The 22,097-nt window shown below is 37.0% G+C and overlaps 1 protein-coding gene across 1 annotated transcript in view; it reads left to right on the forward strand.

The window, feature by feature from the left end:
- Nucleotides 1-437: 437 nt before the first annotated feature.
- Nucleotides 438-22,097, forward strand: part of NEGR1 (neuronal growth regulator 1) — an 897,772-nt gene continuing 876,112 nt past the window's right edge. Inside the window, exons 1-2 of the mRNA XM_082420866.1 lie at nt 438-542; nt 705-1,432. Coding sequence (XP_082276992.1) covers nt 1,257-1,432 — 176 coding nt within the window. The 5' untranslated portion in view covers nt 438-542; nt 705-1,256. The remainder of the gene's footprint in view (nt 543-704; nt 1,433-22,097) is intronic.

A 22,097-nucleotide genomic window follows, 5' to 3' on the forward strand; every position in this document is an offset into this window, starting at 1 on the left:
GTACAGGCCCCGCGAGCTCGACTCGCGCGCAGACGCGGGTGCGCGCTTACTACACACTCACACACACGTCCGCGCGCTCTCCACTTTGACTATACCTCTCACACACACACAATTTAGTGTCAACATGCACAAGGTGCGGGGTGGAGGGGGACCGCCGTCCAATCCTTGGCGACTGACCCATTAGACGCGCCAGCTGCTCTACCGCCAGGCCTTGCAAGCACCCCCGTCTTGTCCCCTCAGAAAGCAGCCCCTCCCCCCGTCACCGTCCCTACCTATATCCGAAAAGAGGTAAAGAGTGAACTAGTTGGCCGCTTGTCAACTGTAGCGCGGCCGCCCGGGCGAGATGGGAAAGAAAAGAAAAGAACATAAACAACGACACCTCACAGTCCCTGGCGTCATGATGGCGCCGACCACAACTTGGAGGACTTATAAGTTACGGTGCCTCAAGAGGTAAAACGCACCGAAGAGGGAAAGCAAAGCGCCCCTCTGCTCTGTTCACCTCAGCCCCGACAAGGAGACTTTTCTGGCAAAGCATCACTCTAGTGCGTATGACAGGAAGGGAAGCGTTGTCTCCGATGCATCTCTCTTTTTCCTCTCAGTTTGCATAATTGTGATATACCTCTTCCTGATTTTTTTTTTTTTTTTCGTTTTCTTTCTTTTCTTCCCGCCCCGCTTCGTTTCCCCCCTCCCTGCTGCATCCCCAGTCCCCGGGCGGGGTTGCTAAGGAAACGGCCGCTTGGCAACGCGCGCGAGCCCGGGGCCGCCGGCCGCCGCTGCGCCCCGCGCTGCTTCTGCTGAGGGTGCTGCCGCGATTACAGCCGCCGCCGCTGCCGCCGCCGCTCGCCCAGCCTCCGCCGCCGCCGCTCCTCCTCCCTCACTCGCCAGCGCGCTCGCCTTCTCGCTAGATAGTGCGCGAGCCGTCCGAGAATTAGCCACACTCCGGACTCGGCCAAAAGCAACCGAGAGGAGGTGTAGTGTGGTGCTAGGGGGTGGGAGGGGAGGGAGGGAGGGAAAGCGAAAAGGAGGAGGAGGGGAGGCAAAAAAGAGAGAAACAACACCCAACAACTAGAGGGGGGTGGGGGGGAAGAAAGAAAAGAAACCCACCCATCCACCAAATTAAAAAAAAAAAAGAAAAAGAAAGAAAGAAAAAAAAAAATCCTGTGGCGCGCTGCCTGGTTCCCGGGAAGACTAGCCAGCACCAGGGGGTGGGGGAGTGCGAGCTGAAAGCTGCTGGAGAGTGAGCAGCCCTAGCAGGGATGGACATGATGCTGTTGGTGCAGGGTGCTTGTTGCTCGAACCAGTGGCTGGCGGCGGTGCTCCTCAGCCTGTGCTGCCTGCTACCCTCCTGCCTCCCGGCTGGACAGAGTGTGGACTTCCCCTGGGCTGCTGTGGACAACATGATGGTCAGAAAAGGGGACACGGCGGTGCTTAGGTAGGAAGAACGTCGTGCTTTTTCGTACTTGTCTCAGTCTGTCTTTCTGTCTCTCTTTCCACCTTTCTTGCCTTCTTTTTAAACCAAGTAATGATGCTGGTGGTGATCACTATCAAAAGACTACGTTTCAGGAAATTCAGTTGCTGATTCTGCCTGGAGCCATGGCCCCTTTACCCCGGGGCAGGTAGCAAGCCGGACTGGTGATGCTAAAGCACTTTGCCAGAACGCCAGGTAGCCCGGGGATGAGTGAAGTGTGAGGTTTAAGAGGGGCAGGTGCCACTGGGAAACTAAATTCGCAAGGTCTCTGTTTTATTGTCATGGGGTACTCTTGGGGAGTCTGACAAGTTTATCAGGTTTGTTTCTATTTTACTGCAGCCTAAGAGACTTTTTCAAACTGATGGCTGGCTCCCTGCTCCTATGTATTTTCCCTCTCACTTGGACACTTAGGCTCAATTTCTCCCTTTTCAGTTTTCTTTCTTTCCTCTTACTGCGTTCTCCCTTCGTTTTCTTTTCTTTTTTCCATTTCCCCCCTTCTTCCTTTGCCTCTTTTCATTCCTTTTCTACTTTCTATTTTTCCTCCCTTTTTTCTCCTCATATTTTCTTTTTTATTTCCACCACTCTAATTTCTCACCTCTTCTTTAACCCACTTTCCTCCACTCTTTACCTTTCTCCATTCCCCATTTTTCTTCTTCATTAATATCCCTGTTCTGTGATCTCTCTCTCTCTCTCTCTTTTTGACTCACATTTCCCATCTCTTTCCGCATATCGGTTACCATCCCTGTCAGATACACGTATGTTCCCTCTAACCCCTTCCAGTACCATTTTTCTCACCCTCACAAATCTCTCTTTCTTAACCACACTCCCTCACATACTCTGTTTCACATTATCACACATGCTGGCACTTCCATACTCTCCCTAACAACCACTTTCACATTCAGATTCTCTTCTACTGTCTAAAAGGCACACGCTCCTTCACTGTTCCACACATTGTCACTCACACATGTGTACACACAGTCTCTCTCTTTCCTCTCTCTATCCCCTCATCTTTCCCTTTTCCTCCCTTTTCCCATTTTAAGTTTTGCTTTTGCTCACTCTCCCTTCTTCCCTTCTTTTCCCCAAGCTTGAGCATCAAAATGTTTTGTCATTAATGAACATCCGTAGACTAATTTTATCTCTAAACAACACTGCAGATAAGCTTCTAGAAACATTTTTTCTCCTGTGAAAATATAAATTGATAATCAGCAGTGCTTAGATCTAAACAAGGCTAAATGCCCTTATTCCTTCATTTCCCATCGCCCTCCCTTCACCCCATGACACCTCCACCTGACATATATCTCAAATCTCCCTGAAGGATCTTCTTTCTCTCCACTGGGTGGTAGTTGGCTTGTAAGTGCAGATTGCACAAAATCAGTATACGTGGCATGTCTAAGGTGAAACAGAGTGGGATATGTTTTATTTGAGTCATGCAATATATTTTAAATTTAATGATCTGGGATCTGGGCGTGGTAAATGATTTACACCTTCTAAAACATGCTTATGAGTCCAAATTCATCTGGAATACTACTGTTGTTTCTAATATACATTAATAACGTGCTTTTATAATATATGCTATCTCTACTGTAAACACAAAATGCCACTGGATGTATACAAAAGTAACAAATGATTTGTTATAACTTAGTAAAGTACCTTTCATTGTTGGTAAAAGAGATGAACTTTTGGTCACACACAGGATATAAATTACACCCTTGTTTATGTTCTTTATATTAAGTTTGTTTTGGAAGTTTAAACAACAGTAAGGTTGAAGCGCTATCTTTAGAGGTTGCAAACACTTATCATTGAAGTTGCAATCTTTATGTTTGTAGCAGCATATTGCCTATTTGTAATGAGCATTAACACTTTCAATCTAAAGGATTTGACAGACTGCTTGTCTTTTAATGGTATTTCTTAGGTGTTTTGTTTCTAATGAACAATCTAATAAACACTATGCTTAATTAAAATAACTGAACCCATGTTCTGCCTCTAGGAGACCTATGTTTAGTTCACTCATTGCTTCCAATAGTGAAGCTTCTCTAACTAATGACACCAATATCCTTCCTGGTTTGTTAGTTTGGTGCAGTTCTTGTTTACTTGTGTGCACTGCACCTCATCCATTTATATGCCGTATCCTGAGTTTTGTCATATCTTAGTTTAGGGAACTTTTGACTTTTAAACTTTTAAAAGAGAATACAACCTCTGTCTCTTCTGAATAATGTTTCTAACCAATTACAATGTTTTTTAAAATAAACAGAATCTTTTTTTTGTCATATGAAACAAATCCAATCTGCATTACTTTTTACTCAGAGTAATTTGCTTACAGTAATTCTAGAATTCTCCAGGGAGTATCGTACTTTTTATCTTTTTACGTTGCCCACAGGTTTTAAACACTTTTAACATGTATATTTATAAGAAATCCTCTTTCTCTTAAAAAAAATGTTAAATTGTGTCAGTTATTTTTCTTGACTCATCTGCAACTGGTATTTGCTCTGTTCATAGACCAGTACAGAAGAGCTTAAGGACTAATTGAGTGTAAGTCAGGTGACATACTTTTCATCAAAAGTAATGACACAGAGTTATAGTTTATGTTTTCACTTTGGATACTTGGAATTGTATGTGATCTAATTATCTAATTCATTAGAAAACAAAACAAACAAAACAAAATCTTCCCTCATACATACACACCCTCACGTCAAAGCACAGAAATCTAGTACTCAAGAGAACACTTTACTGAATTACATGAGATCATTTATTAAGCTTTACACAATATACTCTATTTTTAGTGTAACACATTCCTCAAAGTATCTCTAATAAAAAGCAAATAGTGGCATAAAAGTTATCAAATAACTAAGTGCTAAAGGCCTGAAAGTGCAAACGTGTCAGTCAGTGACTCTGTTGCTTGTGGTTACGTTAATGAAACAGAAGTTTAAAGGTCAAATCATCCATTTTTATCTCCTAAATGCCAGAATGTCTGTTTTAGAGAAAAGAATCAAGAAAAGCAAAACTTCCCTTAAGTGGTGTTATCATACAAAAGGGAATTCATTCTGTGATCCACTAACTGTATCTATCATTTTGTAAATCACCTTCTCTATTTGGCTTAAATAGAGGACTTATAATGAAGTTCCATTTAATTATTTCAACATTCTTATCATTTTAACTTTGCCTCTTAAGGTTAGTGAAGCAATATATTAAATGTCAAAATGTCCATTATTTCTAATAATGATATTCACTGATAAATCTCTGAAGGATTCACTTGAGGTATTTGGACATTCTTGATAAAGTATTTAATGATGCATCTATTCAATACAGTAACTTTGGTACTTCCCTTACCTAAACTTTAAATGAATGCATGGATGTCTAGAGTACATTGTAATTTGCTACCAATACAAATTAATATTTTCATTAACTTATGAGATACTAGATATTAGATTGCTACCACATATAATACTTATTGCTATTTTATGCTTAACAGAACTTGTTAATTTGTGTATGGAGAAATTAACTTTTTCTCTAGTCTTCAAATTGCATTTTAAAGTACATGGAAGATCTGAGTTAATGCTTCATGAGATGACATAGCAAAGAACAGGAGATGCTAGAACCACATTGGTCATACTTCAGGACCCAGTGTTTCTAGACCTAGAAAATCAAGGGGAACATAATTTGCTCTGGCTCAATGCATTAATTTTAGATGACTTTTTTTTTTTTTTTGTAGTTTTGCAGCTACTTTAATGTGAATCGGTCACTTTATTCTTACCTTATTAACAAATACAGTTATGTTAACATGTCCAAAAACGTTTAATATTCTTTGGAGATAATACAAGGAATAACCTCATTTATATCATCCCAGTTTTTAAAAAGACATGTCATTTTTAAGCTAGTTCTTTCATCTGTTTCTACTTCAACTCATCTATGAATTTTGTACATTTTAAGCTGCCATCCTGATATGAATTCAGAATATCCTATTCTCTGCTTGTCATGCTTTAATCAAAGGAAGGAAGGAAGATTTTTTCTTGAATGTGATATCTTCTTTAGCAAAGTTGAACACAACTTTGTCATTTTAATGCAATAGATTTGAATGGAAGTTATATGAGATCCTAATAATGATATTGTAATAGGGCAGAAGACTTTTGCTTCAAGCATAGAGCACAGAGCACATTTATGCAGAAGATATTTCCATTGGAAGTCACAAAACTTTTACAAGTAGATTTATAAATGGATATGACAAGCATTTATTACTTCTCAGCCTATTTGTCCAATACATTTGCCTTTTGGTTACGTTAATTAGTTTTGGTTTAAAATGCATGCTATTGGATACAAGAAGGTAAATGATTTATGTATGAGAATGCAGAATTACCAATAGCAATAGAGTCGATTATACTGTACTTTTGGAATATCATTGAAGAGTCTCTTCAGTGAGTCTCTTCAAACTCATCTGTTAAGTCATCCCTACACATTGATGCATCCCATATTCCAAATGTACTGTTCAACTATATAGGCATTTTCAGTTTAGAACATTAAGGCACTATTTAAAAACCTACATGCTTATTAAATAGTGTCATTGAACAAATATTTTTAAAATGCTGAGTTTTTTTTTCCTTCTTTAAAGGAGAAGTGGTAATAGATGTTCATGCTGAGTCATTTTGGAAAAATGCACTCCAAAATATGGAATAAAATGCTACAGTGTTACCTGTAGTGATTTGCAGAGCTGTTCTATTAGCATGATACATTACTTGATACATTAATACACAATCATTCATTATATTAAAGAACAACGTAGTATTTTTAAATTTTCTAGATAAATTTATTTTTGTCCAATTTTTTTAGTTTAGAAGATCCGATAAGCCCATGTGGTTGTATGTCTTTGAGCACAAGCATGTTAATGAACTACTTATTTTAAATAGATTGGATTTACAATTAAATAGCTCCATGAGATAAGTTAATTCTGAAATACCGGACTTTTGGAATGTTTGGAGAAATGTTCACATTCTGTATGTGACAGTTCTGGGCCTGATTAACCAGATCCAACCTTCATCCTTCTCCTATGCTGTGCTATTGGAGATACATGATGAAGCTAATCCCCAGGCTGCATTTCTCATTTGTCCACGTCAGCTGTCTTCAGGCTGTGGTTGTCCCATGGAAGGTAGTTTTAGGAGAAGGGAGGATATGATGAGTGAGAGGCCAAGGTGTTTCTCCCCACCTTCATTGCTTTAGGCAGTGTTCAGCAGTGTCTCCATCTCCCACTGGATAAATGGCTCTTGGGCTTCTGTATACTGCCTCACCCATTTGTTCTTCCATCCTAAGAGTAGCAGTGGCTTCCTGCTGTTCTAACTGTTGGGCTGTCTTATCATCATGTGTTCTTCTTCTCAACTTTTCCATCCTCTTTGCAATCAATTCCCTGCATTAAATTCCCTCTGTTTTAAATATTCAGAATGGTTTACATTTTGCTGGTAGAACCCTGATTGATACATGGTGAAAAGTAATAGTTTCAGTGATTTTAAATATGTTGGGTTGAATTACTGTTTTGCTCATGGTAACATAAATGTTGCTTCCTAGCATTGGATATAATAGTTGTTTAAGGAGGTAGACATAGAACCATAACAACACCGGGGCATTATTACAAAGAAGAAAAATGGATATTTGGGGTATTGTCCACACCCAGATTATGGTGAGCACGAGAAACCAATTGTATAAATATTTAGTTAAATATATGATTGAATAATTAATTTCAGAAGAAAAAATATAAAGATGCTATGCATGGGAAAATAAAGTAGCTGAAGAATATAAATTGGCAAGAATCAATAATACGTTTTTTTTTTTTTTTCCCCCCCGCTGAACAAAAGAGAACCAGGGCTAAACTCTGTTTGTGAATATGTGGTCAAAATGCTGAACTAATTCCTACAGTGTTGACTATTGAAATCAATAGGAATTAAAGGCCTTTCTTTTATGTAGCTTAATACCTGAGGAGCAAATCAAAGTTTCCAGTTTCTTATGAAATATATGATCATAACAGTACACATAACGACTGTAGAAATTAGTCTCTCAAGCCATTTGAAACTTTTTATTAGAAATCAGATCACTTTCCTACCATATCCTATTCAAAATGTCATACACTAAGACATTATAGACATCACATCACTAACGTGGAAGAGCTAAGGGAAGCTTTATTAGTCAGTATTGTTTGTTTTTACTCTCCCGCTTAACTGAGTATTAGATGATGTGGTGACCTTCCCCTTACATTCTTCAAAATACTTTCTAAAAGATATTTTGTAGGCGTCTGGCTCCAATATAAACAAGCAGTCACCATAAACTCCTACTTTTGGTGACTTTCTCCACATTTTTGCAGGAAAGATGGTAATTTAAAACCATAATTAATGCAATGACCATCTCTAAAGAATGCTCAAGAGAGGATTCCTGAGTTGGGAAGGAAGTCATACTTAACTCATTCTTCTCAAAGTTTTGCTGATCCATTATAGATTGTCATGGGCATTTTCTTTGTATAAGAGAAAATAAAATGTATTGCTCCGTTTTTCCTTGGAACATCATATTACCTGCCTTTTGGCTTTTGTAGAGGAAACTTTAAATTGGACCACAGGCTATTTTGTCAGGTATTTTATGTGTTTCAAGTTCATCAATGGAAACAAACTTCCCAAACTACTAGAGAGTAAAATCTAGGATTTTTCTACATGGGCATAATCATTGTCAAATTGGATTTTAATTAGTCCACTGTATCTAAAAATACGATGATTTACAAGATGTTGGAGAAATTTAATAGTAGTAAGAAGTTTTTTGATGTTTTGTTAAAGTACTTTCTGTTTTTTACTGTATTAATTTTGGTTTTCAAAACACAAGGGTTTGTAAGCTCTGTGACTGTTGTTCATCTATTTCTAGGGCTTTAACATTGCACCTTGCATATATCAGGCCAACATCCACTATATTTTAAATTAATGAATTTTTTGGAAGGATAAGCAAAGGATTAAATGTATTTGTTCCTTGGTTTCTTAATTGTTTCAAATTTAATAATTTTGTAATATCTTTAATACTATGATAGATCTGTGTGTTTATAGTGATTAAGTACTTTTTATCAAATCCATTTATCAGTGGTCTCTGCCTTAAGTAATTCCTGCAGAAGTCCTAGTGGGTTGAGACACACACATTGGAATCATTCAGTGTCTTTAAATTTCAGGACACAATCTACTAGTGGATCTTGAAGAAAATGTACTGGATACTAAAGCTATTTTTTTAAAAACTAAAATGTACTAAAATAGGGTAGAAAGCATTTTACATAATAAAGGTAAGTATCATTTAATTAAACTTTTATTTTGTGTGTTTGTGTGTGTGTACTGTGTCAAGATTTTAGATGTATTTTTTTTTTTCTTTTTACTGTGGGTTTCAGCAGAAAATGTTTGGAATGCAATGATACAGTTGTAAGATTATTGAGATGTACTTATAGTTTTAAGAATATCTAAGATTTTAAATTATATAGGTAGGCTTTTGCTCTTTGCAATTATAATCAGCAGATAACAGGAACAGTTCGAAATTGCAAAATGTCTGTTGTAACCTTCTGACATTTTTTCTGTTTCTACCTCAACTCATGGAACCTCCTCTTCCTTTCTTCTAAGGTTTCAATTAAATAAAATCAATAAAGATACAGAGGTAGAGAGAATTGGCTATTTGCTTTGAATGAATAACTCTCAATTGTGAAAAGTAGTTACACTCCCCAAGCCAGAGCATAACTTTTGTATCATTCTATCTCTCAGAGGTAGGTCAACGTTACTTTATAAACCACAGGGTATTGACACGAGCTGATAGAATTTTAATGTGGTCATGTGGCTTTGATTTATAATGTTGAGGAGGTTATCTATTAGCATTGTAGTTTCTAAGCCATATCAAGTTCTGAATCCTGACAGAGGACCTTTGATGCTCTTAAGCATCCAGCTGGCATGGAATTTGGTCTTTTAATCACTTTCTTTAGGAAAAGGGGAATATAGGAAAGGAGGAATTCGGCAGTGTTGCCAGCATTAAGTGTTGCTCTTTTGAACAGAAGCCAATACATTATACTTTCCAGATAGCTGGTAATTTGTTCAATTTAAGGAAGATGTTTATAACCCTTTTTGGTCCAGAAGTAAATTGTTCTTCACTGAATTTCACTAAGTTGTTTGGACACAAGTCCAGTGCCCATGCTGAAGCTATAAGATAGGGCTTATTTAAAACTATAACTACTGCCATAAAGTATTGAAAGATTTTGGATGATTTAAAGGGCAACGGGAAAAAATGTGTTCTGTTGTCTTTGGAAACCCCTTTACTCTCATGCAGCTAAAGTAAATTTAGAGATATTAAAAGGATTTAAGAGATACTGTGAACATAAGAGCTATAATCAGAAGGCGGAGAGTATTGTTTGTATATTCTCTCCACTAACATCACATACTCTTGTATCAGAATATTAAATGAATAAATCAAAGGGATCATAAAGTTTCCCTAATGTTATAGATATAATATTTCTTATAGAAGATCATACTTAGATATATCTGATTTGTAAATAACCTATTTTCAAATTAACGTCTTGGTACTTGATCAGCTAAATAGAAAATGGTATCTCTACTACTTAACATATTGCTGGCACATTGTTAGTGCTCAAAATCTGAATGTTTTTATTCCTGTCCTGCCCCTAGGGGATATATGTATATGTATAGCTGATTCACTTTGTTATAAAGCAGAAACTAACACACCATTGTAAAGCAATTATACTCCAATATAGCTGTTAAAAATAAAAATCTGAATGTTGAATGAAGGAATTGAAGGAGAGAGGGAGGAAAGGAGAGAGGAAGGAAGGGCGGGAAGAAAGTATGTTAAGATATATGAGTGACTTCTAATCAAAATCTAAAACTTTGGATCACTGGGATACATAAAATTCCGCCCATATTGTACTACATGGAATAATTATAATAAAAAGGAATAAATCTTATTTCATATAATTCATTAAATAATTGGAATAATCTTAAGCCTACATCCTTCCCATGAGGAAGTGATATACATCGTACACACTGAAGTTCTGAAAAAGTATTTTACACTCAAGTATATGTCTTCCTTCCATGTTACTAGTCCATTTGTGTTTATTTTAAAAGATAGATAGTAGCATTTTACCTTGGCCTGCAGTTGGATCAGGGGTGAATTTGGGGGAATATGTTCACAAAAAGAAATTATATATAAGTCTTTGTGTAACTGCTCCCCTGTCTTCTTGAGCATATGTCATTGATCATTTTTCTTGCTCACACATCACTTATATGAAATAATAGGTATAAAGAGTTACTTTTGCTTATGCACAGAGTTTATCTTCTATTGTAATTGTTTAGTTGCACTGAAACCTGTCATGCTTTGAGGTGTCTAGGATGGGAGTGAAGAGAGTGTGAATACCTACTGCTCTACTTACTGGCTATGTGACCTTGAACGAATGCCTTACCTTCTTCACTTCGTACCTCCCCTGGCAGAACGACATGGATTATGTGAGATAATGCATGTAAAATGCCAACATATCATCTGCCATTTAGTAAGCACTACATTTATATTAGCTAATAATTTTATGTGCTTTTCTCCTGCTAGTCTCAGTCTGAAATTCATTACTTACTGATATGGGTATATTTCTCCCCATGTAAATCATTTTACCAATCATTTGTGAACCCACTGTATAATATTCATTGAACATATATTTTTGTTGCGATGTTGTTAAAATAACACTTAAGTAAAACCTTGTGATATCAAATGGTGAGCTGAGCCTTGGTTCAACAGAAGACTGCAGGGAAAATTGAAATAGAGAAGTTTGCTTCTCACAGGGCTTGGAGGAAGTACACGGCATACCTCCAGGGGCTGCACAGAGAGGTCAAGGCAGGATGCCTGCAGAGAGAGTGGCAGGACCTGGGGCACATGACTTTATTAGGGTTCCTGGATGGGGTGCTTTTGGGTTCCCTGGCTAAGGCCAGACTGGTCCAAAAAGAGGAGGGATCTAAGGGATGCACAAGGGGAAGGCACACGTGGGAGACAGAGTAGAATGTTGCTCACAGGGGCTGCTGAGGAAGTGATGTTGGGGACTTACATTTGCTTCTTAGTCTTCTCACCTTATCTAGGACATGCACTGGCCGGAGGGGTCCCTTTGGCCCACTTGGCACCCACTTGGTCACACAAAGTGGATGCCCAGGCAGCAATAGCATAGAGTAGTTTAGCTAAATTTTGACATTTTATATTTTATATTTTAAAGATTCTATTTAGTGGGCATACTTGTATTTGTTGTTGTTGTTGAGCCCAACAAGCAAGTGAGAGGACTCCAAATCTGGAAGTAGAAACACACCAAAAGAGGTTTTATCTAATAGGGTGCAGACCCAGAGAACTCAGTAGCAGTGAAACCTCAAATTTTATTCTCAATAAACTGATGGTGATTTGATTCACTTACCAGAAGTAAGAGATCATTGTAATTGGATGTTCACATGAAACATCAAGGACAGAAGAAAAAAATGAAAAGAGACAGAAGAGAAGAACTAAGAGGAATTAAAAAGTACAATGAGATGGCAGTGGAGGAGTTAGATTAACATTTGCGACAGAGTTTAGAATGGCAGAGGTGATAACTGGTGACAACATTGGACTTGTCGATAAGAGGGTTAAAATTTTTAAAAATGGCTATATATTCTGGATAAGGTAGCAAATAATTATTCAGGGTTAGAGATGCCCTTATGGTTTCTTAAGGCATCTATATGTTATGCTGAAGGCAGTGCGGTTCAGAAGTAGTCTGTATGGGCAAGAACTTTCTGTCTATATTGCTATTTTTATCTATAGACAGTATATTCAGTAGAAGCTCAGAAAATATGAATGCTTGCTCTAATACTGAACATTTGCCAAATGCACAGCAGAATGATTTAAGTTTATAATCATGACGGAGCCATCAACATCATGATTCAGATTCAACTAACACATATTAAGTACCTACTATATATGACATACTTTCACAACAATATGCAATGAGGTATTGCTTTTCCAGTTTTATAGCCAAGTAAATTCAGGCTTGAAAAAGTAATGTAACTTGCCCCATGTGGAATAGGTAGTGGCTGAGCTAGAATTCAAATCTAGGTACTTTTATTCCAAGCTCCGTGACTTTATTATCTTGCATCTCTCCCTAAGAAAAGATCAAAATAATTGATAAATTTATTGCTTACTACACTATTAAACATTATTAAGCACAAGCTGCATTTTAGTTACTAAGTTGATAATGATTAAAAAAATCAAGAAGACATGTCATGGATTTGATGAAAAATGTGAAATTATTTTAATGTATTTATTTTATTTTTATTTTTGGCTGTGTTGGGTCTTCGTTTCTGTGCGAGGGCTTTCTCCAGTTGTGACAAGCGGGGGCCACTCCTCATCGCGGTGCGCGGGCCTCTCACTATCGCGGCCTCTCTTGTTGCGGAGCACAGGCTCCAGATGCGCAGGCTCAGTAGTTGTGGCTCACGGGCCCAGCCGCTCCGTGGCATGTGGGATCTTCCCAGACCAGGGCTCGAACCTGTGTCCCCTGCATTAGCAGGCAGATTCTCAACCACTGCGCCACCAGGGAAGCCCGAAATTATTTTAAATGAGAGTAAGTACTTAGAGTACATTACATAGTCATAAGTATTTACTAGTTGGAAAATAGTGAATTATTAAAACTATAAATATTCTGAAAAAAAAAAGAAACACTCTCATCCCAAAATGATTTCATCCCTAATGATTACAAGCTACTGATAATACAAGAAAAGAAAATGAACAGCTTTTGAATGTCCTTTATAGTTAGGCATTATACATTGGTTACTTCCCCAAAACCTTGAAACAACCTGCAGTTTTTCTCCTTTGTAAGTGGAGAAACAAGCTCATAGAAGATGAAGATGAATATCTTTCTGAGCCTTAATACAGCTTGTTAATGGCATAACCAGGGGTTGATTCTAGGCCTATGTGTCTCCAAAGCCCTTGCTCATTTTTTTTTTTTTTAAAGCCATAATATTTCTTGGAGCTTTTTGTATACTGTAGTCCTTAACAGAAAGGAAAAGAAGCCATTACTTGCTATTGTATTCCAAGTCCCCAAATTAATCTTTTGAATGCTAGTTCTGGTGTAACTGAACAGCTGAATCAAGTTGAATTAGAACCCCCCCTTTGAAAAGGGTTAGGCAGCCTAGAGTGTTGAGCACTGTTATTTCCCAAAATAGATAGGAAGATAAAAAAAAAAAAAATTCAGGGACCTATAAAAGATGCTTTTATTCCAATTTCATTAAACATGTCAGTAATATGTTAAGACTCTTATGTTTAATTTCAGTTAATCAATAAAGTGAAACATTAGAATTAGACAGTTTTCCTTTTTCTGATAGTGGGTAGGAGTATGTAGATTTTATAGCATAATTGAACGAAAACTTGTTTTTATCTGATCCTGTGTAATTTAAGAATTTTCTTAAATGTGTTTACATATTCACTTTCTGTAGATTTTATGTGTGCACCCAAGAGGAGAGTATACTTCATGACCACTTGTTCTTTGGTTACCTAAAGCTTTTCCAATATAAAGTCCTGTTTTTGTCTCATATCATTCAAGAACATTTTCAACCCTCTATAACCCAATTCTAACTCTTCCCTCTCTGAATTCCTACACCTTTCCATTTTATTTTGTTTATTTTATCAATTTCACATTAAAGTATATTGTTATCTATTTTGACTTTGCAAAAGACTGTAACAGCCATTGTCTTATATAATAGTCACTCACTTCTATTGCAAATTCTTCAAGAACTTTGTATTTTGCTATTTGTATAGAATATGTTTACTAAATTCTGAGATACTTGAATTGATTTTTTATTTTCCTTTCGTCTTTCAGGAATTTGTTTTGTATTTTTCCCATTCATTGTGTAGTTTTTTTTTTCTGTAGAAACATGTTCTTTCAGGAATTCATTCACCAATTTTTCAACATATATTTATTTATTTATTTTAAAATTTATTTATTTATTTATTTTATTTATTTTTGGCTGCATTGGGTCTTCATTGCTGCACGTGGGCTTTTCTCTAGCTGTGGCTTTTCTCTAGAGTGCGGGCTACTCTTCGTTGTGGTGCGTGGGCTTATTGCTGTGGCTTTTGTTGCAGAGCATGGGCTGTAGGCGCACGGGGTTCAGTAGTTGTGGCACGCAGGCTCAGTAGCTGTGGCTCGCGGGCTCTAGGGCACAGGCTCAGTAGTTGTGGTGCACAGGCTTAGTTGCTCTGCAGCATGTGGGATCTTCCCTGACCAGGGCTCGAACCCGTGTCCCCTGCATTGGCAGGCGGATTCTTAACCACTGAGCCACCAAGGAAGCCCAATATATGTTTATTGAGTGCCTGTCATATGCTAGACACTTTCTATGAGTTTGAGATACAGTGATATAAGAGATAAGGTCTCGTCTATTGAATTTATGTTCTAGTTCAACCTGTGTCTTTAAACAGTGTTGTGTAGAAAACTTACATTTGACTTTTTACTTCACCAGCTATTAGCTCTGTGGTCACAGGCAAGTTATGTGGGTTTTATGAGACTCAGTTTTCTTCTCTGTAAAATAGAAATACTTATAGCTACTCCTATACTTTTCTAAATCCTACTAATAATGCATGTGAATGTATTCACAGTATTCAGTATTCAGCACATAGTTGGTGCTCAGTGTCAGTGTCTTTTCTTTCTCTCTTTCCCACCCTTCCTTTAATATTACAGATGTTATTTACAGCCAGGACTATCTAGTTAAAGGAATTGTTACATGTTATATTGTGCTTCCTGTGTTTCTGTTTGTTACCTAATATCTTCTGAGGCTCACCTACTTTTAGTTCAAGGCAGCTCTGTGGTACCTGAAAAAGTAGAGTTAATCTGAACATATGATGACATCATTCATGTTATTTCTATTTCTTGGAATCATTTTTTTCTTCATCTGAGATGCTTTGCCTTTGTACTGTCCTCTCTTTACTACTTTTGTACATGGATTTTCCCCTAAATTTATTGTTAGTTTTTGACATATTCTGAATTTCCATGAAGAATGTATTTTCTTCCTGACAGTTGCTTCTGTTTGCATCTAAACCTTCTTGTCATCATTATATGTTTCTTCTAAAATCCTACACTTTTCTCAATGTACTTACATTATCATTTTTCTTGGTTGGAAGGGTAATTTATAAGGAACACTTTGTAATATCACCTCTTCCTCTGTTTGATCAACAGAGCAAACAATATTTGAAATTATTCTGCCAATAATTCTTCATTGAAATAGTACTTCCATGCTTTAGCCACTTCATTTTATGAATTAATTTGACCTTCTACTCCCAATAGAAAGTATAACACTTCTCTCTAATTTCAATAATTGATGAGCTGATTTTCTGACTTCCTGGGCATTCTAAAAAAATCTCATCACATTTGACATGTATAATCATTGATTTCTGGCAGACAATATTTAAACTTTTCTATATCACCTAGCTTCAAGTAGCATACAATTTGCATGATTTTATATGGGGAAATCACTAAAATGTAAATTATTGTTAATTTTCTTCATTTACATTAAAATCTCTGTTCACCTCTCTTCTCCTATACAAGAATACTGTGCTTTTTCAAATTCCTTCTAAACCTTTCAATATCTTCATCATTTTTCTACTTCCAGCTACCTATACATACATAGGCTTTTAGGTTGGGGTCTTTTTAAAAAAGCATCATATTTCTTTGAATCATTAAAAAAACTTGGATCAGGAAACTGATTAAGATTAGTTACCTCTCTATAAAGTGGGTTAATGATAGTATCCAACCTATAGGTTATGAGAATTAAATGAGATAAGGTTTGCATATGGTACAAAATAAACAATAAATTTTAGCTATAACGATTTTTTTTTAAATAAATTTATTATTTATTTATTTTTGCTGTGTTGGGTCTTCGTTTCTATGCGAGGGCTTTCTCTAGTTGCGGCGAGCGGGGGCCCTCTTCATCGTGGTGCACGGGCCTCTCACTGTCGCGGCCTCTCTTGTTGCGGAGCACAGGTTCCAGACGCGCAGGCTCAGTAGTTGTGGCTCACGGGCCTAGTTGCTCCGTGGCATGTGGGATCTTCCCAGACCAGGGCTCGAACCCGTGTCCCCTGCATTGGCAGGCAGATTCTCAACCAGTACGCCACCAGGGAAGCCCACGATTTTTATAAATATCATTAACAATAGACCTTCATTAATAGTTTAGGGGATTAGCTGACAGCAGCCAAAATCAAGATCCTCTGGTAATATGTTTACCTCTATACACTGCAGGATACTTTAGGGACTTATTTCATTAATTATTCTTTATTTCATATAGGTCTTCTTGCTATTGCCCCATCTTTTGTGGAACTTTCTTCTCAACAGGTGATTTTCCAAAATGGCTTTTCAGTAATTTCCAAGTTCTGTTCATTTTCTAAATGTAGCTCAATGCTAATTTTTTCCATGGAATCTTTATTAATTGCTCAGAATTTAAGAGGTGAAAGAAAAATTTAAACACATGGGGGTATATATATCCCCAAATTTATATACACAAATATATACATACATGTACATATTTAAAAATTTGTTTACTTCACACTTTTGTAAACCCAAATAATTACCTTGCATTATTGCTGGACTGAACAAAATATGTTTGGTGAACAGAAGCAGCTACTTCCTTGTATTTTAGTTATTTATATACATGTTTTATAAGATACCTCTACCCAACTCTAGGCCTTGAGAAGGAAGAATTGTTACCTTAATTGCCCTTGTATCCCCTGGGACCTTGAACGTCTTGGTGAGTAGAAAAATATTTGTGGAAATAAATAAATGAATCTACAAAAAACTAGTTTCTCACAATAGAGTCTTCTGCATGTTTGGTTTGTGAAGTATCTATTTATGAGGTACAGATGTATGTTTAATTTGTGAATTTATTATAGTTTGCTGTTAATTAACATTTTATATACAAGTCCCTCTTGGAGTAGAGGTTGAGGTGAATATGTATCCACATCTCCATTCCTTAGTGTTCATTTTAGTGTTATACAGATCACTTGCCAGAAATTTTATGAGACAGGGGGACATGTTTGCCTTGTAAATATTACTGCCGTACTCCTGAAAATATTAATATCAATAACATTATAATGATACAATAACATGGATGGGAAATAGTCGCACCAGAGATCATTTCAGGAATTAATCAGTGTGTTGTTATTATTTTTGTAAGTAACACTACCTAAAAATAAGAATTTCTGGTATTTGGTTAAACAAAATCACTTGAATTCTAGAGTGAATGGTGCTGTAGTGTTTTTCCCCCTAATTTTTTTGAGTAGAGGATCATAAATAGGATATCACAAGTTGGGAGGAAGAATTAAGTTACAACTTAAAGGGGCCACTCAAATACATTTCAGAGTGGTAGCATTGTGATGAATATTGTGTTATGGTAATGAAGATAATACCTATGATTTCTGTAGCCTAATAAGAAAATAATTTTTAAATTCATAAAATTAGGCAGGCAGCTCATTGGAGGCTTTTCAAATGTCTAATAAGTTCCTAATAGGTATACTTCATATTTCATGCCTTAGGGATTTAAGAAATAGAGCCCTTATTTGATTTTATTTTTTTAAATCTTTATTGGAGTATAATTGCTTCACAATACCATGTTAGTTTCTGTTGTACACCAAAGTGAATCAGTCATATGCATACATATGTCCCCATATCCCCTCCCTCTCGAGCCTCCCTCCCATCCTCCCTCTCCCACCCCTCTAGGTCATCGCAAAGCACCAAGCAGATCTCCCTGTGCTATGCTGCTGCTTCCCACTAGCTAAATATTTTACATTCGGTGGAGTATATATGTTGATGCTACTCTTACAGTGCCCCAGCTTCTCCCTCCCACCCCATGTCCTCAGGTCCATTCTCTATGTCTACATCTTTATTTTACTGCCCTGCAACTAGGTTCATCAGTACCATTTTTTTTTTTTTTATTCCACGTATATGTGTTAGCACACGGTATTTGTTTTTCTCTTTCTGACTTACTTCACTCTGTATGACAGACTCTAGGTCCATCCACCTCACTACAAATAACTCAGTTTCGTTTCCTTTTATGTCTAAGTAATATTCCATTGTATATATGTGCCACATCTTCTTTATCCATTCATCTGTTGATGGACATTTAGGTTGGTTCCATGTCCTGGCAATTTTAAATAGTGCTGCAATGAACATTGTGGTATATGTCTCTTTTTGAATTATGGTTTTCTCAGGGTATATGCCCAGTAGTGGGATTGCTGGGTCATATGGTAGTTCTATTTTTAGTTTTTTAAGGAGCCTCCATACTGTTTTCCATAGAGGTTGTATCAGTTTACATTGCCACCAACAGTGCAGGAGGGTTCCCTTTTCACCACACCCTCTCCAGCATTTATTGTTGCTAGGTTTTTTGATGATGGCCATTCTGACCTGCGTGAGGTGATACTTCATTGTAGTTTTGATTTCCATTTCCCTAATAATTAGTGATGTTGAGCATCTTTTCATGTGCCTCTTGGCCATCTGTATATCTTCCTTGGTGAAATGTCTATTTAGGTCTTCCACCCATTTTTTAACTGGATTGTTTGTTTTTTTGCTATTGAGTTCCATTAGCTGTTTGTATATTTTGGAGATTAATCTTTTGTCTGTTGTTTCATTTGCAAATATTTTCTCCCATTCTGAGGGTTGTCATTTTCTCTTGTTTATGGTTTCCTTTGCTGTGCTAAAGGTTTTAAGTTTAATTAGGTCCCATTTGTTTATTTTTGTTTATTTTCATTACCCTAAGAAATGGGTCAACAAAGATCTTTGTGCGATTTATGTCAAAAAGTGTTATGCCTAATTTTTCCTCTAAGAGTTTTATAGTGCCTGGCCTTACACTTAGGTCTTTAATCCATTTTGAGTTTATTTTTGTGTATGGTGTTAGGGAGTGTTCTAATTTTATTCTTTTACATGTAGCTGTCCAGTTTTCCCAGCACCACTTGTTGAAGAGGCTGTCTTTTCTCCATTGTATGTTCTTGCCTCCTTTGTTGTAAATTAGGGGACCATAGGTGCTTGGGTTTATCTCTGGGCATTCTATCCCATACCATTGATCTATATTTCTGTTTTTGTGCCAGTACCATACTGCCTTGATTACTGTAGGTTTGTGGGATAGTTTAAAGTTGGGGAGCCTGATTCCTCCAACTCCATTTTTCTTTCTCAAGATTGCTTTGGCTATTCGGGGTCTTTTGTGTTTCCATACGAACTGTAAAATTTTTTATTCTAATTCTGTGAAGAATGCCATAGTTTGAAAGGGGTTGCATTGAATCTGTAGATTGCTTTGGGTAGTATAGTCATTTTCACAATATTGTATCTTCCAATACAAGAACATGGTATATTTCTCCATCTGTTTATGTCATCTTTGATTTCTTTCATCTGTGTTTTATAGTTTTCTGAGTACAAGTCTTTCGCTTCCTTAGGCAGGTTTATTCCTAGGTATTTTATTCTTTTAGTTACGATGGTAAATGGGATTGTTTCCTTAATTTCTCTTTCTGATTTTTCGTTGTTGGTGTATAGGATTGTCAGAGATTTCTATGCATTAATTTTGTATCCTGCAACCTCACCAAATTCATTGATTACGTCTAGTGGTTTTCGGATGGCATCTTTAGGATTTTCTATGTGTAGTATCATGTTATCTGCAAACAGTGACAGCTTTACTTCTTCTTTTCCAATTTGCATTCCTTTTATTTCTTTTTCTTCTCTGATTGCCATGGCTAAGAATTTGTCCATTTCTATGTGGTTGTCCATTTTATTGGCATATAGTTGTTTGTAGTAGTCTCTTACAATCATTTGTATTTCTGTGGTGTCAGTTGTGGTTTCTCCTTCTTCATTTCTAATTTTATTGATTTGTGTCCTCTCCCTTTTTTTTTTTTGATGAGTCTGGCTAAGCGTTTATCAATTTCATTTATCTTCTCAAAGAACCAGCATTTAGTGTTATTGATCTTTGCTATTGTTTTCTTCATTTCTATTTCATTTATTTCTGCTCTGATCTTTATGATTTCTTTCCTTCTACTGACTTTGGGTATTCTTTGTTCCTCTTTCTCTAGTTGTTTTAAGTGTAGGGTTAGATTATTTATTTGAGATTTTTCTTGTTTCTTGAGGTGAGATTGAATTGCTATAAACTTCCCTCTTAGAACTGCTTTTGCTGCGTCCCATAGGTTTTTGGTCGTCCTGTTTTTGTTGTCATTTGTTTCTATGTATTTTTTGATTTCTTTGATTTCTTCAGTGATCTCTTGGTTATTTAGTAGTGCACTGTTGTGCTGGGTCTTCGTTTGTGTGCGAGGGCTTTCTCTAGTTGTGGCAAGCTGGGGCCACTCTTCATCGCCGTGCACGGGCCTCTCACTATCGTGGCCTCTCTTGTCGCGGAGCACAGGCTCCAGACGCGCAGGCTCAGTAGTTGTGGCTCACGGGCCTAGTTGCTCCACGGCATGTGGGATCTTCCCAGGCCAGGGCTCGAAGCCGTGTCCCCTGCATTAGCAGGCAGATTCTCAACCACTGCACCACCAGGGAAGCCCCAGCAGTGCACTGTTTAGCCTCCATGTATTTGTGTTTTTTACAGTTTTTTTCCCATAATTGCTTTCCAATCTCATAGCGTTGTGGTCAGAAAAGAAGCTTGATACGATTTCAATTTTCTTAAATTTTCCAAGGCTTGATTTGTGACCCAAGATGTGATCTCTTCTGGAGAATGTTCCATGTACACTTGAGAAGAAAGTGTATTCTGCCACTTCTGGATGGAATGTTCTATAAATATCAATTAAATCTATCTGGTTTATTGTGTTGTTTAAAGCTTGTGTTTCCTTATTTATTTTCTGTTTGGTTGATCTGTCCTTTGGTGTAAGTGGGGTGTTAAAGTCCCCTACTTTTATTGTGTTACTGTCAATTTCTTCTTTCATGGTTGTTAGCATTTGCCTTATGTATTGAGGTGCTCCTATGTTGGGTGCATGAACAATTATATCTTTTTCTTGGATTGATCCCTTGATCATTATGTAGTGTCCTTCCTTATCTCTTATACCAGTCTTTATTTTAAAGTGTATTTTATCTGGTACAAGTATTGCTGCTCCAGCTTTCTTTTAATTTCCATTTGCATGGAATATTTTTTTCCATCCCTTCACTTCAGTCTGTATGTGTCCCTAGGTCTGAAGTAGGTCTCTTCTAGACAGCATATATATGGGTATTGTTTTTGTATCCATTCAGCCAGTCTATGCCTTTTGGTTGGAGCATTTAATCCATTTACATTCAAGGTCATTATCTATATGTATGTTCCTATTACCATTTTCTTAATTGTTTTGGGTTTGTTTTGTGTGTCTTTTTCTTCTCTTGTGTTTCCCACCTTGAGAAGTTTCTTTAGCATTTGTTGTAAAGCTGATTTGGTGGTGCTGAATTCTCTTAGCTTTTGCTTGTCTGTAAAGGTTTTAATTTCTGTCAAATCTGAATGAGATCCTTGCTGGGTAGAGTAATCTTGGTTGTAGGTTTTTCCCTTTCATCACTTTAGGTATATCCTGCCACTCCCTTCTGGCCTGAAGAGTTTCTGCTGAAAAATCAGCTGATAACCTTATGGAGATTCCTTTGTATGTTTTTTTTTTTTTTCTCTTT

The sequence above is a fragment of the Balaenoptera physalus genome, assembly GCF_965194825.1.
Source record: "Balaenoptera physalus genome assembly, chromosome: 1".
Taxonomy (NCBI): Eukaryota; Metazoa; Chordata; class Mammalia; order Artiodactyla; family Balaenopteridae; genus Balaenoptera; species Balaenoptera physalus.